The sequence below is a fragment of the Penicillium citrinum genome (genome assembly GCF_028827155.1).
Source record: "Penicillium citrinum strain IBT 23319 chromosome Unknown utg000001l:1.0-4955037.0:1.0-4956770.0, whole genome shotgun sequence".
Lineage (NCBI taxonomy): Eukaryota > Fungi > Ascomycota > Eurotiomycetes > Eurotiales > Aspergillaceae > Penicillium > Penicillium citrinum.
The window spans coordinates 393,380-410,144 of NW_026622686.1; the positions used below are offsets into that span (position 1 = coordinate 393,380).

Sequence of the window (16,765 nt, forward strand, 5' to 3'; positions counted from 1 at the left end):
GTGGTCATTCGGTAGATATTGGGGCGGATTATCTGGAAGCTGGGAACGGGAGACGACCATGTCTGGCTGGGTCTGAACCACAATCGTAAATACTCCATGTTCAGGTGACTATTGGGCGCATGTTCTCGTGTGGAAGTCGCAAGATCGAACGGTGAAAGACAGAAAGAAAAGTTACGGGGCAAAGTTGTAAGATGAGAGAAATTTTCGACACAATAGGACAATGATTGACAGACCGGCCCGCTATTAAATAAAAGTGTCGCCTACTTGACCCACGGATTGAAGCTACTCCAACTCCGTTTCACAAGTGTCAGGGCCAATGATATGATCATAGCCCTAAATAGTTGTATCATGATTACAACCAGATATAGTTTACTAGTACTAGTAGTGGCGTGCCCGGATTTCAAGGGTATTTTGTTGCCCGGAGCCCTGAGAAATATATCCCTGGTGGTAGTACCATGGAATGCCATTCCATGTTCTAACTATGAATAGCAATAGAAAAATAGATCGGATGAAAAGGTGGAGGATACGATTAAAATGGAAATAACCTTCATTGGATAGTATAAACCAAGATTAAGGATCGAGTGGAATCCATCTTTGGAAAGCAGTAGGGGATCTAGGAGTTTTTGTTCATCCGTAGACAGTCAGAGGGATACTGAACAGAAATAATGAACGCATCTTGAATCACTATGACTACTACATCCCATTCCACTCCTGTCAATAGGGTTCAAGAGGTTTTCCGTATCTTAGTATGTGTAATGGAACTAAGGAGCAAGCTAGCACTTGGGATTCGATACAGTTGTCCAGAGATGCCAGGTCTGGGCCCAATTCAAATTTCCCTGGTCGCTTTAGGGTTGCATCCGAGGTGATAGTCGGCGCATGCCGAGATCAAGAGCTTGGTGTAGAAAGAAGGGAATCGGGTCACGATTATGAGTGGGCCCAGACAACATAGTTAAGGAGCAATCCCGGACCCAATTGAGTTGCAATGTATCAATGTATCATGAGCAGGTTGTACCCAGAGGGACGGAATCACGGGAAGCTCGTATTGTTTCATGGAAAGCCATACGAATGGAGAAAACTCGTCATCTTCGTTCGACGCTGGCATGTTCTCTGGTGTCCTCTCGAGCCACCATCCATGTCGTAGAACGACAGCTCGCGCCTCATGATTGACGACGGCAATAGAGCGCAATTCAGAATCCCTTCGGGCCGTACAGTTGCTATAACAAGCCAGACGAAGATGTGTGCCGTAGAGAAGCTCCCAGGATGGGTCATACTCTGCCATTCGGCAAGGAAGACGGAGTTCCCAGATTAGAAGTCTAATTTCCGTTGGGAGCAGCGGGAAATAAAGAAATTTTGAAGACTGGCTTTCCATATTGAAAGAAGACCAAGAAGATAAGTCTGTGATGATATATTGTCAGTTGTTTGATAGCTGTAAAAATGCGAGAAACAGAATATATAATGTCGTCATCCATGACGGGAAAGATAAGGATCTTGTTGTTGGAAGTTAGCGCTCTAAAAACACAATAAATTAATTTCAGAGAACTACGTGAAATAATGGATAATAGACAATATACCTTTATCCAGATAATAGAACTCTGTGAAACAGAGGAATCTTGAGTCGGATGTTGTGCAAATTGCTGACCATTTATGAAAAAGAGTTCCAGATATCCTTTTTGAGGAGGCTGGAGTTCTCCAGTTGCTGACCATTTACGAAAGAGATTCGATATTGCTCTGTTGCCGCCTGCTAGGACTGGTTTGCAGATTAGCTCGCAATTGCCTGATACGAACAGCGGGGATGATCCCATCATGGCTGGATGGCAGTTTTATGGGCATGGATACCCATGAAATTGCCATCCAGCACGCGTAACCCCCCCTTTTCATCAGATACTTGCTGCAAAAAAGCGGCCCGCCCATTCTGGAAATACCACTTCAGAGTAGACCTCAAATATCACCAATTCCTGCTATATATTGTTAGGCTTAAAAGAATATAGTTGTAATACTACCATGGGGCAAGAAAAACTAGATTCACTCACTTCAGTCTCACTATCACCACACCTGAGTCTCCATTTGAATGGATTGTTCCATCATTGTATCTGTAAGAATCAAACGTGGCCGTTCTCCTATGATCTCAAGTCGCCAGTAGTTCCGCAACCTCATAATATATTGGCTAAGTACAAGTTATATCAATTTCCCATCAAATGGGAGCAATATTACCATTAGCAGATGCTTATATGAATAGAATATCTAGGGGGGAATAAGAAAGATAGAGTAGAAGATAGCAAGGCGAAGGGAATGTACATGTTTATCACTATTTGTTGGTGATCATATTTAGTACTTTTCAGGGCTGTTCATGCCATTTACCTGGCAATTCGAGTTGTTTGTAGTTGAAGTACGAAAGGAAAAAAAATAAACCCGACTTCTATTCAGGCGGTTGAACATTCTCTCTGTAAACAGCAAGCATGTACCGCTGTCCCTATTTTGAAGAAAGGAAAATGAGTCAAATAGAGAAGGTAGAGGACATAGTGAATTCATAGAAGTTATGTTGAAATAGAATCCTCAAGAGACTATTGTAAGCATTTATATAATCGCTCTCATAGAGCCTTGCGTTTGACTTCAAATTGCTTGTCCAAAAACAGAAACGTCTTCTGCGCCAATAACGCCCACGCACCAATCTTAGCCGTCAATCCGCCATCGGCGACATCTGAAGGTAACCAAATCTCCTTCTTGTCTGCAGGGACCTTCTTCAGCATATCTTTGATTTTCAAAGTGCTGTCATCCGCGGACGAATACATCTCGCTACCGTTTCCAGGGCCTGTAAGAAAGACTGGGCAAGTTACCCTTTCCAGGATTTTTCCATCTTTCTTATTCTCGAGCGAAAAATCCTTGAACCTTCGGAGCATGGCACTAGACTTTTCAACTCCCATGCTGCTTTTTCCCAGACTCATCTCCCATCCGGCCTGGAAGTTGCCACGGCAATGCGCGTCGGTGAAGGTATCTAGTACGTTATCCATTACCCAACCATTTTCCCAGAGCTTCATGAAGGATTGTGGTGCGCGTGTCAAGGCTAACTCCCACATGCTGAAGAAAGGATCAACCGCAACACAAGCCTTTATCCGCGCATCTGTTGCAGCTCGAAGTGCAAAATATCCACCGGTTGCTGCACCTGCCACGGCGATTCTATCCAAGTCCAGCTCGAGATCGGGTCTGGACTTTGCAAGACTGGAGAAATAATCCAAGACGTATCCAGCAACAACCTCGAAATCGGGCCGGAGTGGGATTTTCGACTTCTTCAGCAACATGCCTTGGCCAGGACCTTCCAGGCAAAGCACAGCATACCCGAGCTGCGGCCCTGTATGCCCATACAAGAAATAAAGCTCCTCCTTCGTCGCGTCTGCACCACCGGCATACAGGATCAACGGCTTTTTGCCCTCAACTCTGGCCTCCTTGGGCGGCAGACACAACCATCCTGTGAGCGTGATCCCCTCTTCATAGGGAATCTCAACAAACATGACCTCTCCATCCATCAGTCCCGCGGCGCGTTCGAAATTGGCGATCGAACGTTCAGAGAGTGGAACCACGCGCGGCTCGCTATTCGTGAACATATAGGCGGACGCGCGGAAATAATTCGACGCACGAAGATAGGCGTTTCGGGCCGGTATACGGAATCCCGCGGCGGCAGCCTCGTTGGCAATAGACTCAGCGCGCTCACCTTGTTCTTTCCAGGCTGCGTGCCACGACTCGGCATCGTGTTTTTTGATTTTGCCAACGGCTGACTTGAACTCACCGACCTCGCAGCCGCCACTTGAGGCAGATCCGAGGATACGGGTGAGTTCGAAGTCGAACATGAACGATGGGGAGAAGGGGAAACTCGCCATTGTGTATGTGGTGGATGATGTAAAGACGTAATGTGAGAATGACAATGTTCTTTTTGCAGGAAGATGGTCAATTGGCCTGAACTTTGATATGGACCTACCGGGTTTTACTCTATCAAACTACAGAGATACTAATCAACGCTGACTGCTGTTTTGTCGTTTACAAGAGCCCGACTCGGAATTACTACCAGGCGCACTTGGGTGAATTATTGGCCTCAGCGCTACTTTCTATTCTCGTCAAATTCTGGACCTCACGGGTGATACGTTTATTTTCGGGGGTTTTTGCTGCTCGGAACTTTCCTCTCGGGACTTTTCATGTTTGCCCCATACTTTCCTTTACTCAGAGGATCTCTTTGGGGAAACGATGAGAGAAGAGGGTCGAAACATGATTGCTTTACATTGTATTAAAAAGGTGATGAAATCAAGGTGAACTTCGCGTTCATAATATTGATTAGTCGTGGTACTCCTTATCTAGTCTACGACTGTGAGAATGTGAGGTCTATTGAATACCAATATGGCACTGTGGATCCTAATTATCATCCTAGAGTGAATGGTAAATTTCTTCATTGATACATTGATAGCAGCACAAAAATGGAATTAATTCCAGACATCGCGGGATACATACTGACCAATGTTAAATCGGCAAAACTATGTACAAGGGTATATAGCTTGTCCATATCTCTACATCACACATCTCTCAATCTCTCAATTCATAATCACGCTTCTGAATTCTCCGGCTTCTTCTTCTCTTCCATAGCGTACTTAGTATCAAGTTCCTTTCGAAGCGTAATCTCTTTCTCTAAGAAGACCAGCAGGAATCCTAAGCCCGCGAATGCCAAACTGACATACCAAACGACATTCAGCGCATCCACATAGACAGATTTCACCTCCCTTTGGGTGACAGGATCCTTGATAGAATTCATGAAAACCTTAGTTGCAAGCTCATACGCTCTCCCATTCGTGAGTTGGCTCCCGATCGTAGTATCTGTAATACGCGGTGCGAGTACATCGAAACGATTGTTGAACACGGCTGTGGCAATAGTCGCTCCCCAGATAAAACCATAGGTGCGCATGAAAGACCACGTCGCGGTACATAGCGCGGTGTCCTCCTCGGTGAGTGGTGCTTGCACTGCAGGCAGGAGCACAGGTAGTGCAAGACCAGTTCCCAGAGCTCCGAGAAGTTGGTATCCCACCCATTCTCCTGTGTTGGAGTCTGCATCGAGAAGAGTCAACAGACCGAAGCCAATGATCATGAATGCAAGACCTCCGTGCTGGAGAGGTCGGTAGCGACCGAATTTCGAGAGCAGGGTTCCACCGGCGATGGCACCGGGGATCATGAAAAGAATGGTTGGGAGAAGCTGGACGCCGGAACGAGATGGTGATGCATTTAGTACAGCTTGGAAATAGACGGGTAGGAAGTACATGACCGAGACACTAGATAAAGTGTGCAAGAAAGTGACGGCGAATGCAGTGCCTGAAGTCCGATTCGAAAAAATGTGCAGAGGCATTGTTGGATTGACGCAGAAACTCGAACCTTCGTAGACAACGAAAGCTGCAGAACCAACGAATCCGAGGACTAAAGGAACGACGACCCGGAAAGAGGACCAAGGGTATTCAGTTCCAGCCCAGGACAGAGCGATCAGGATTGAAACCATTGACATGACGAAGAGGACGTTACCAATCCAGTCGAAGCGGCGTAGACGCTGCATGTAGTTCGGTGTCTTGTCGGATCGTACGCGAAGGAAGAAGAAAAGCATAAGACATGCTACTCCTCCTATAGGAACATTCAGGTAGAAAACCCACGGCCATGAAGAGTATTGCACGATGAGTCCACCAAAGAGTGGTCCCAGGGCAGCTCCAATTCCCACAAGGCTGACGATCATCCCTAGGTATTTGCCCCGTTCGCGAAGTGGAAGAAGGTCGCAGATGATGATCTCGGTGAGGACTAGAATTCCACCACTGCCAATTCCCTGTAGAAGGCGGCCTGCGATGAGTGTTTGGATGTTCTTTGATCCTCCTGCGACGCCACTGCCGATAGTAAACATCGCCGCGCTGCAAATCATTGGCCATCGTCGACCGTAGATGTCGGCCATTTGTCCGACGAAGGGTTGGAATGCTGTTCTGAAGAGATTGTTAGAAATATCATCAAATGTGAGAGAAAAAGGTTCGTCTGCTCACTGAGTGAGGTAGTATCCGTTAACCACCCAGACATAAAGGCTGGCACCTCCAAGCTCAGACGTGATGGTAGGTAGTGCCGTGGATGTAATCGTCGCCTCCAGCGAAGTTAGAAGGCTCGTCAGAGCGAGTGCCACGATGATCGCATAAAATCCGAAAGACTTCTTGGTCTTTGTCGGCTTATCCTCCGACTCATCGGATACCTCATTCTGTTCGCTGGCTGGGGAATCAGGGACTGTCTTTTCACTTGCATGTGGGATGGCATTTGAGGTCAGGTTGTTCTGGTCATCAATTCTGTCCGAGTCGGTGACTGGAATTGTTGTCGTCGTTGTTTCGGTATCCACGGCCATCTTCCGGGCGTCGCAGTCGACGGAAAAATCGACTATTTTGGCTGAATCCAGAAATTCAAAGTCACCGAGCTCGTAGATATTTTTCGGGCGTTTGTATTAGAAGCGAAACCCTCGGGATCATCCGAGTGACCTAAAGTAAACAAGCGGTCGACACTTATAGTTATAGTATGACCCAATAGCTGCAAGCCGGACGAAAAATATTTCGTCCTCCGGATCTCGGATATTCACCATACCGGCTAACCAAGAATACCATTACAGGACAACTAGCGCCGACTGTCATATGAGAAAGCAGCAGCTTTGAAAAATCCCTGTAAGCCTGCAGGTGATACAGTAAGCCGAACGAAGTCAGCGGGTGTTTGGAGTATGTGGGGGGGCCATTAAAGCACGTTTGGGTTTCGGGCGATCGGAGAAATAGGTAAAAGATAATCTAATCTTATTTCTTGTAACGGTATTAGTTTGTTTGTCTAGACAAGTCCCGTCCTTTTCGTCCGTGGAGCTATTGCGACGTGCTAGCCTAAGACGTTTATCGAAACAAAGACATGCAGACTCATGCACGAAAGAGCAAGGTGGCGGCTTATAAAGCTTTGTAGACCTGATATATCATTAATACGGACTCAATTGCTGCTTTCTACCTTTTCCTATCTTGTGCAGGCGATGGAGTGAGTCAGGGGTTTCTTCAGTGTGTAATTAGCATAGAGGTCGTTCTTTACACTTCTTCAGTTTTGATATGAAGATTATGAGAATAAAATAAGTATTTGATTCAGGAACATAATACTGAATCTTCGGATCTAATTCCAAGGACTCACACGGCCAGAGCGTCTCACAATTGTATCTGCTTTGCATAGGAATTTACGCGTACTAAGTCAGATGCAAACAAAGCCTCCATCCTGAAACACCCGCCAGAGACGTAATTGAACAGCAGAAAAGAAACGGCGATTTGAAAGGGCTCTTCTTGCATTATCGATGCCTCGCTGACTACTTTACCTATGATAAAAGTATTACTAGAAAGAACTATTGATGCTGCAGAGCGGCAGAGCACGCCGACTAGTCATCTTCTCGTAGATCCGACCGCCGCTCAGGACACGTTGCTGAATTTCAGATATCGGCAACCAGTGCGGTTGGTTCAACGTTGAAGAGAAATGCAGAAAAAAGCGTAATCAGAAAGACCTCTTGTTCGAATGATTAATGTGTACACAAGAGGACGGAAAAAGATCAGTAGATACCTGTAAAAGTAGTTCCCTCGGACCCTTCAGCACCATCTGTGAAGGTGAATTTCTCCGCCAACGCTTTTGAGATGACACTGATTGGGTTACATTGGAAACAGGTGCAGCAGCAGTACTGAATGATGGTAATTGACAGTGGAGCTAGACGTGTATAATGTTTGATAGGTACGGTCTACTACCCGACCCCCCAACAGGTGTCATTTGTGGCCATCCTAAGACGGGTATGGTTTAGGCAATTCTCACACAAAGAAAAAGAGTAAATAAACTTACACGATGGAGCGGGCATTAAAATGACAACAAGTCCACTCGATAGTAAAAGAGAAGTTGTTGAGATAACGTCTGTGAGTTTCCTTTGGAATGACCTGCAACAGAAGGAGGTGAACCATCTGTCGAACCCTACATCCGAGCATGCATCATTATTGTTGTCGTGGTCAAAGCAATATCGTTGTTGAGAAATAGAATTGGATGGAAAAAGAGGAGGTTTGATACATCGGAGAATGAATGAAGTATAGAATGTAAACAAAACTAAGCCCAAATAGGAATATTCAATGTTCCTATTAGTCGAAAAAGGAAAGTACAAAGGAGACGAAGATATTAAACTTAGGAAAGAACCTTAGTTGGCAACTTCGATGGTCGTACTTTCCTCAACTCCAAAGGACACGCATTAGGGCACGAATTAGGGCAAGTCTTCGCCGCGGAGAAGAAGGGGATGCATCTACAACATCCACGATTCGCTGGCAATCAGCAACATCACCACGAAAAACGTAGTATTCAGTGAGATTGCATTTGGTCACGCAAAGCTACTCCACTAATAAATACCTTCGTCCACCAATGATTATCTACGGAGGCATTCTATTGCAGAGACAGTTCTATCTAGGGAATAAGACCGCAGTATCGGGAATCCTGCAATATGCAGCTTATATATAATCCCGTAAGCTGACCAAAGGCCACGAGGGACAATGAGAAGATGTGGGGACGTGGGGCATTTGTATGTTTGGACTCCGTACAGTTTTGGGCTCGGGTGATCGCTCGGCTAAATAGGCAAGCTAATGTCCAACTTGCTGTCTTGGCTTCGGACGGAGTGCCGCAGTTCGTCCGGTTTTTTGGACCACGAGGGTAGATCCCAATCTGACTGCATAGTAATGCAGTAGGAAGGTATGTTTAGATAAGAGCTACAATCCACTTCAGAGGAGAAAGAATTGCAGAATAAGCGTGACTCCAGAGTTTATCGCCCCATGATGAGGTATCGAAGGATCCAGCAAGGGGCAGCTATTTTCGGCCAGTAATGAAATTGCCAAGAACGACGCTATCGCGAATATGGATCTCACTGGCTGATATGCTTCTTCAATGCGCCTCTGAAGTACTGTACTATGTATGACTAAAGCCGATGAGTAGAGTGTCTTGCAGGATTTTTTTTGCCTGGTTACTATACGAAATGAACTAGCTTTGCAGAAAGATCAGTTTTGCAATCATTCTTTGATCTGCCGTTGAAAAGATCCGACGTTGATATGTTTCTATAAAAGAAAGAGGCCTAACTAGCTTTGAAGGAGCTAATTGGCTCGCCCATAAGTATGGCATCTGCACATCCTAGCCCGCCTAATCCCCGATCGGGCCAATGATCCAGTGGGGAAAAACAGAACACTACTATGGAATGAACATCTGGATACTTAGGTGAAGTGTCCAACTCAGCGTTAACCTCTTTAGTCTAGCAGCGTATTCTATCTGTATTCGGACCGACTCTGCTTGAGATTAGTCTGCCTATGTGGCGTTTCTCAAGTAGCGCCACGGCTAACCTGCATGCTTACCCGCCGCCCAGCCCCTCTGGCATTCGATCTAGATTGCGTTATTAAAGGTTTCGGCAGCATTTAAGACTTCGTTTTACTCCTCAAAACTCTGTGGCGTGGCATGACCAGGTCCCCAAGGCCTAGTAGATTCCTTTCATTATCCCCGATGAGACTGGTGGGCGCTAAGAAATCAGCCTCGACGCATTGTCTCGCTCCCGAACGATAATAACCATACTAGTTAGCCTCGTGAGAAGGCTCTTAGCTGAATCCACTGCAGCTCGGGCCGTAAAATTATCACTGCGAATGGCAAACACTGCAGGAAACTTAATCTTGAAGATCATTTTACTTCAACTTGAAACTTGATATTCATCACTATCGTCCGCATAAAAACAAGGAGAGAAGGATGAAAATATCCGCTCAGATTGACATATACACTAAGGCATCTAGTGCGTATGCTAATTGGTGACCCAAGAACACTATATCGTACTAATTTAGTGAGCCTACTACTAGGTAGTAGTATAAATCCCAGGCTGTTACTTCTTACTGTCGCCTTCGGCCCCGGGGGCTGCGGGGTCCTTAAGCCAGAACAGGCCACGTCAACCGAGCTCCTCTTTCCAGTATACGGGATACAAAGTAGACTAATGCATGCCTCACAGCCTCGTATTAGTTTGTAAGATAGACTGGATAACTGATTGAAGGACTGACTAATCTTAGCACGCCTCCCATGCCTCAAATCGAGCAATCAAACGATAGCACCCATATGTACCGTTAGACGACTGCGGGGGCTGAATTACATTGTTTACAAGGCTTAAAAGCCGGAAGAATTCTGCGAAGTTGATCTGTTTATAGTTAGGAGGAGCGAGACCAGGACTTAAGGCTTAGGTCTGTGAGTCTATGATCCTTGCGGAAATGCTTCATTATCCCGGGATCATCCCTTTTTGACTACTTATTCAACTCTCCTATCGATGGAGCTTTGGAGATGGCCTCTACAGACGTATCGAATTTCAATCGTGTCACGAAGACAAAACGCCAGCACACAGCAGCGTGTGAAAGATGCAGAGGCCAGAAGCTGCGCTGCATACGCACACCCAAGGGATGCGAAAGATGTCAAAAGACAGGTGCAGTATGCATAGTCGACCCCAACGTTAGAATGGGGCGGCCGCAGCGCGGCGATACTGCGAAGGAACGGCGGGAAAGACAAGATAAGGTGACCAGTCCTCCAGAGTCTGGCCCTATATCACAGTCAGGTCTCTCGGACACAGTAGATTGGACATCAGAAACAAACGAGAATATGTGGCTTGCATATGACTTTGACGAAAGGAAGGATATAAACCAAGCACGAGGGCAAGATATTCATCGAGATCAAGAGTTGTTTGACGTTGTTTTACAAAACAATATGAGTGATGATCAATTTGCAAGTACCTCTGCCTCCGTCTCAGACGACTGGTACGACACCGGGTTCGATCAAGCGTTTCTCCAACCTTCCAGCACTTCCACAACAGCCTACTCTGTAGAGCCTTCGCCTTTCATCTCAATCGAGCCTCCCACTCTGACTAAGGAGACCAAAAAGCGAAACAGTCAAAGCAGCGATAGCTCCAAACCCTCATCAACATCTTCACAGAGTCTCATCGAGAGAGTAACCTCTCTCAATTTGGATCTACACCAGCAGTCCATCATCGCCGGCCAGATTGTAGATGAATTTGGCAATATCGACCCCGATATGATAGATCCACTACACAAAGATAACCGATTGTCATTCGCTGTGGATTCAATGACTCAAGGCCTCCAAAACTTTCACAGCCTTCTGTTGGAAATTATAAATACTGCGAATGGGACCACTTTCAGCAGCGAATCAGCAAGTCCGCATGTCAATCGGCCCCCAATTCAACAACAGCAGAGCCCTTCAAGATTTCTTGCACCGCCCTCTCGATCTTGCGTACCCAGCCTGTTCTGCTTTAGAGAAGGCAACAGCAGTCAGCAGCAAAGCAAGAATAATGCAACTGGCATCGACCTGCCTACCAGCCTGATGATAATCTCATGTCATATCCACCTGATTAGGCTTTGTCGACACGTCTTTGCTGGTATTCGAGCCGCTCTCTCCTCCAAAGATCAGCACCAACAGGCCCTCCTTGTCCTTTCAAGCTGTCAGGTCGGGGGCGTTTCAATATCGCACGATTCGGATCTTAAACTTTTGATCCTGATACAAGTGGTAGCAAGGTTGATTAACAAAATTGGGGTCTTGCTGGGCTATCCATGCAGTCCAGCCGACCTTTCAAACTCCGCGGTGGGAAATCTTGGAAACGCTACTGAGGATGAGAGGAAGAAAATGCTGCTTCCGCAATTACTACGATTTGTGCTGGCACAAGAGGGGGTAGCGGGACAATCTTCACATGGAGATGGCATGGAAGGGTTAAGAGAAGAGATTAGAAAGTTAAATGAGGTTTTGGCTACCTCGTAGTAGAACATATCATGAAAATCTTGCATATATAACGTAGATGATAAACAAAATCCGAATAAAGGTTCCCCATTCTCTCAAAGTTGTCCCAATCTCATAGACTAGTTCGTGTCATTCCTCCGGGTTTCCAATTTTACCGGACATAAATCGCAGCCATAGTGATACTAAGCAAAACCAGGTGTGATAGAAAATGCAAAAGCCATTTTTCCTTGAGTTTCATGTCTGATGTAAAGCCCACGCACAATAAGGCCAAAGCAACTTTCAATCCAGTGCTCCTCCACCCCGGAAGAGCTAGCAGTAGTCCCAGTCCGGCGTTCAAGGAAACGAACATGTAGCGGAGTGTCTCATCCGAAACACCAAGCCACCAAAAGATAGCCTTGTTATGGTGCGGTAGTTGAGTGGCGAGATTCTTGGAAAAAGCAGGGCTGAATCGCGATGTGAGGTGGGCTTGAATGCAGAATGCATTGAAGCACGCGAGGAGGTAGGCGAGACCGTCACTTAGGGCTCGTGCCGTGGTCATTTTGGATATCAATGTCAAAAAGAAAGTAAATATTCGTGAATGGGGTGTAGGCTGTCCCAATTTCTGCATCAAAGCTGGAATCCAAGTGGCAGTTATCATCATGTTCAGGAATACAGTCTAGTGTCTCGGATCTGAGGTGAGATAGGCCGCGCCGAATGTTGCTCGGGAGTTTTCTATGTACGTGTCGGGGGGTTTTAATTCTTGTTTTTTTTTTTTTGCTGAATGGCGACCCATCCCATGCAAGAATCAGCTAATTGATTCAGCTTTCTAGAATCATGTTATGTGATCTAGTCTTTATCGCAGGGTCTTAAATGCAATAATAGTTGGATGTCTTTAGCTGTTAGCACGAAACCAATTGCTTCTCTTTTAGCCCCTAATGTCTCTATCTACCAGTCTTCGTTTACTTCGTCTTCTTCCAGCCATTAGCTCTACTGCTACGCTGCAATTCGCTCTTGATGAGCACCTCATCTTCGGAACATGGATGGGATCTTTTCTTCGTCCACACGTGAACATTACCCTCCCAACCTGGTGGACACATGGTGGCCGACGCTGGCAATGGATTCTTATCATTGGATATCCGCTCAATTACCTCTTCGGTATACTCAATCTTGTGGCTCGCTACGATCAGCTCCAGTCTACCGGATCGACGACTTGGTATGTGCTGGGCTTGTTGTTCAGCGTGGGACACATGTTGTTTGTGAAAATGGCACTGGGACGAATTGCGGCAATTGAGAAAGGGGTTCCTAAGGACAATGTTAGAGTTTCAATGGGTAAATGGTTGCAAATGAATTGGGTCCGGGCGCTAATAACTGATTTACCTGCGTGGATTTGTTGGATTATGGCGGCGGTCTCGGCGATGTAGTAGGGCTAGCATCTGTAAGATTTCGGGTTTGCAGCTGATGCACACCCCGGAGGATCGCCGACGTGGGGTTTGGGAATTTGAATGGAACTTCAAGTCAGATATGTGATGATATACTATCTTCACTTGGTTTACTAGTAGTTTTTTTAATTTCTGATTTCTCTGTGTGCAATAGTGGAGGAATATAGCCCTGCAGTGCTCTTCAATCTACATACGTCGCAGTACTCTGTGTATGAAGCACTAGTAACTACGTAGTACCTTTTCGTAAGCCCTAGCAATATAGCCCCGCAGCAGGAGTGAGATCAGACAGATTTGCTTCGTGTTCATTTGCGAGATCGTAATTTCTTTCTTGATATGTGGTGTACTGGTAGCCGAATATAGATAGCTATGGCAAGGCATCACCGTACACTGCCCAAACTAGTACATTATCCCCCCGGAGAAAGGAAATCAATCAGCAGAACTCGAGACCCGAAAAATCAACTATGGAACTATCATCCATTCATCACACAAGGTAGCTGACGACCTTGATAAAGATCATTTGGAACTTGGGGCCAAAGAATCCTGCGCCACTAGCAATAGCCAGAGCCAATTTGCCAAATTCTTTTGGCCAGCGGCATTTTTCCGTAATGCCTCGTCCCTCATACGCACGATCTTCTCCAACCTCACCACCGGAGACCCTGTTAGTGAAACCGGATTGACCAAGTCCCTTATTTCCGTACTCATCTTCGCCGGGGGCGCGGAATTCGACAAAGGAATGCATATGCTCAATATCAAATGACCACTCCTTTTCCTGATCGGGCGAAACAAACTTGAGGTTGTGCCCAGTACTCTGATCAGCAAAGCTTCCTTTGACCTCCCCACCATACAGATCCTCAAAGACAGTGTAATCCTCCGTCTGGGAGATATTTCCATTACGTGTGCCGACCAGCAGTTCGCCATCGCGGAATAGAAGACCAGTAGTGTATTTGACACCCTTGTTAATTCGTGAGATTAGTTCCCAGTACACAACCGTATAGGGACCAGCCCATCCGCGGATATTCTTCCATCCACCACAGAGATTCAGCCAGCCAGCTTTAGCCCAAAGACGAGTTGAGCCGCCTTTTCCTTTGAATACTAGTCGCTTGCCAGACTCGAGGGTGGCGTCCATCTGGACGAATCCGCCAGGAATAGGAACCGCGTAGAAAAGACCCGGCGAAAGCTCAGACACGCCCTTCCTGTCATCCTTTCCTGTCCAAAGCGTCCCATCGGCCAGTGCCGAACTTGTATCGGACGTCACGTTGAACTTTCCGTGAATCTTTGCGGAATCGAAGCTAAGCTGGGCATTCTTCATATTGTCGTCGATACGGAACGAGTATGACCTGTCTGTACTGTTCCACATGCCCGCCGTATACCGTCCGGGACAATGTACCACTGTCGACTCTTCGAGGTAGTCGAGCACTTCGACGCGCTTGCCATCTGGAAGAGCGATGTAAAATTCAATTCGTAGATTTCCTTGTCCGAAGAAAGAGTATGATGGGTCACGCGAAAAAACTAGCAACACGCTAGAGAGGCCGGTCTGGGAGCTCCCGTCGAATTCCCATTGCTCCCAATTTGTACTGTTGATGTTCGGGTGGATCTTGAGGGCGCTGAGGTGATCGGCCGACGATGTAGAAAAGCTGTTATCACCGCTATATACTTCATAAGCACCGCTTTTGCTGATCGTGCAAGTGCTATCCCAGTCGTTGGGAAGATATCTTGGGGCGGGAGGAGTAACAGTGGAGGATTGGGAGAAGAAGGAGCCGAATGCGACAGCCAACACGATGGCGGCTCCGGCCAGAATCTTCGTCATTTTCCAAGTGAATAGTGCGTAACACAAATGCTGCGTCTGTGGAGGAGGTCCTCGAGCAGTTTTTGGTAAACCACTGAGCTATTTTTGACTTCCAAGCTGCGGGGGGGTACTATACCCCGGACTCTTGAGTTGAATACCGGCCCGAATTACCAATATAGATGTAAGCCCACAAGTTCCGAATCGGCCTTAAAGTACCGACCAATCTATTCAATCTAAGGCCAAAGCAACTGGCCCCCAAGACGACTTTTCATCGAAAAAGAAGATGGGATTCAGAATCCAATTGCTGCAATTTCAAACCTCAAGTCTTCTACAGCATGGATTCTCTCCCCACCTCCCAGCGAGCTGTCGTACAGTCCGAGGATGTCGGCTCCTTCGAGATTTCAAGGGGAAGACCAATCCCCGTACCCTCATCCAGCCAGATTTTGATCAAGGTCTTTGCAGTGGCTCTGAATCACTGTGACTGGAAGATGCCGGCGCGTGTTCCTTGCCCAGGTACAGTCGACGGGGCTGATTACTCCGGCACCATCATCGCCCTCGGAGACACAGCGGCACTCACCTCTGGCTTCAAGATTGGAGATCGCGTTGCCGGAGCCCAAATGGCATCACAGCGCCGTCGGCCGTGGGTAGGCGCCTTTACAGAGTATATCCTTGAGGAAGCTGACAGTGCATGGCTCGTACCTGATAGCCTCTCCTGGGAAGAAGCGGCGGCAATAGGCTGTGCCGCGACGTCCAGTGTGGGCATGGCGCTGTGGAAGTCTCTTAATCTACCAGGGACACCGCAGAATCCCATCACGGAGGATGGTAAATATGTACTCGTCTATGGTGGGTCCTCGGCAAGTGGGACCTTTGCCATTCAACTGTTGAGACTATCAGGATATAACGTCGTGACAACGTGCTCACCTAAGAATTTTGGCCTCGTCGAATCCTATGGCGCTGAAAAGGCGTTCGATTACCATTCACCGACCTGCGGAGAAGACATTCGCACGTACACGGGTAATACCCTGGAATATGCGCTCGATATAATCACTGAGGCCAAAACAATTAGGCACTGCTATGCCGCAATTGGGCGTGGTGGTGGCCGGTACTGCGGGTTCGAGCTACTACCGCACGACCTAATTGCTACAATGCGCAGGTCAGTCAAAGCGGAGTGGGTGAATGGATTAGAAATGACGGGGTTGGAGATTGACTTACCTGGAGGATATTACTGCAAGGCGAACCCGGAGTTGCATATCTGGTTTGCGGATTTGATTAAACAGTATTCAGTTTTGATTTCGCAGGGGAAGCTAAGGCCGCACCCAATCCAGATCAACAAGGGGGGCTTGGAGAAGGTGATCGATGGGTTGGGGCAAATGAAACGTAGAGAAATTTCTGGGAAAAAGATGGTCTACCCATTAGTATAGATTTCCCCTTTGGAGTTTCGATTTGAAAATTTTCCATGTCGCTTTTTTTGGTATATTTCAGTGCCCTTGCCACTATCGTACTCAACGAGTGTCTTCTGAAAAGAACGTGTCGGCTAGAAAGCTGCATTTCCCATCCTTAAAGAAACAAACGGTATCTCAGGGGACTAAGGTATATACTTGTATCTGCTTTATGGGTAATTTTGTCAAAAATTGAGATTTTGGGATGAAATGACTGTGATCTTTTTGATGCGCATTTTGCCATCAGCATAGAGCGTTGACCACGTAAATAACGAAGTATATAT

General features: G+C 46.7%; 8 protein-coding genes across 8 annotated transcripts; 3 read left to right on the plus strand and 5 right to left on the minus strand.

The window, feature by feature from the left end:
* Positions 1–949: 949 nt before the first annotated feature.
* N7469_000155 (2EXR domain-containing protein) lies at positions 950–1,369 on the minus strand (the record flags this gene model as incomplete). Its single annotated transcript, XM_056639075.1, has 1 exon — positions 950–1,369. The coding sequence occupies one exon, from the start codon at positions 1,367–1,369 to the stop codon at positions 950–952; it is 420 nt and encodes a 139-aa protein (XP_056504832.1).
* A 1,219-nt stretch (positions 1,370–2,588) lies between these two features.
* psoB (hydrolase psoB) lies at positions 2,589–3,872 on the minus strand (the record flags this gene model as incomplete). Its single annotated transcript, XM_056639076.1, has 1 exon — positions 2,589–3,872. The coding sequence occupies one exon, from the start codon at positions 3,870–3,872 to the stop codon at positions 2,589–2,591; it is 1,284 nt and encodes a 427-aa protein (XP_056504833.1).
* A 713-nt stretch (positions 3,873–4,585) lies between these two features.
* Positions 4,586–6,394, minus strand: N7469_000157 (MDR family MFS transporter; the record flags this gene model as incomplete). Its single annotated transcript, XM_056639077.1, has 2 exons — positions 4,586–5,990; positions 6,048–6,394. The coding sequence occupies 2 exons, from the start codon at positions 6,392–6,394 to the stop codon at positions 4,586–4,588; spliced, it is 1,752 nt and encodes a 583-aa protein (XP_056504834.1).
* Positions 6,395–10,551: 4,157 nt separating this feature from the next.
* On the plus strand, positions 10,552–11,859 carry N7469_000158 (uncharacterized protein; the record flags this gene model as incomplete). Its single annotated transcript, XM_056639078.1, has 1 exon — positions 10,552–11,859. The coding sequence occupies one exon, from the start codon at positions 10,552–10,554 to the stop codon at positions 11,857–11,859; it is 1,308 nt and encodes a 435-aa protein (XP_056504835.1).
* A 130-nt stretch (positions 11,860–11,989) lies between these two features.
* Positions 11,990–12,376, minus strand: N7469_000159 (uncharacterized protein; the record flags this gene model as incomplete). Its single annotated transcript, XM_056639079.1, has 1 exon — positions 11,990–12,376. One exon carries the CDS (start codon positions 12,374–12,376, stop codon positions 11,990–11,992), a length of 387 nt encoding a protein of 128 aa, XP_056504836.1.
* A 376-nt stretch (positions 12,377–12,752) lies between these two features.
* On the plus strand, positions 12,753–13,238 carry N7469_000160 (uncharacterized protein; the record flags this gene model as incomplete). Its single annotated transcript, XM_056639080.1, has 1 exon — positions 12,753–13,238. The coding sequence occupies one exon, from the start codon at positions 12,753–12,755 to the stop codon at positions 13,236–13,238; it is 486 nt and encodes a 161-aa protein (XP_056504837.1).
* Positions 13,239–13,737: 499 nt separating this feature from the next.
* On the minus strand, positions 13,738–15,063 carry N7469_000161 (uncharacterized protein; the record flags this gene model as incomplete). Its single annotated transcript, XM_056639081.1, has 1 exon — positions 13,738–15,063. The coding sequence occupies one exon, from the start codon at positions 15,061–15,063 to the stop codon at positions 13,738–13,740; it is 1,326 nt and encodes a 441-aa protein (XP_056504838.1).
* Positions 15,064–15,377: 314 nt separating this feature from the next.
* Positions 15,378–16,463, plus strand: N7469_000162 (zinc-binding alcohol dehydrogenase family protein; the record flags this gene model as incomplete). Its single annotated transcript, XM_056639082.1, has 1 exon — positions 15,378–16,463. One exon carries the CDS (start codon positions 15,378–15,380, stop codon positions 16,461–16,463), a length of 1,086 nt encoding a protein of 361 aa, XP_056504839.1.
* Between the last annotated feature and the right edge of the window lie 302 nt (positions 16,464–16,765).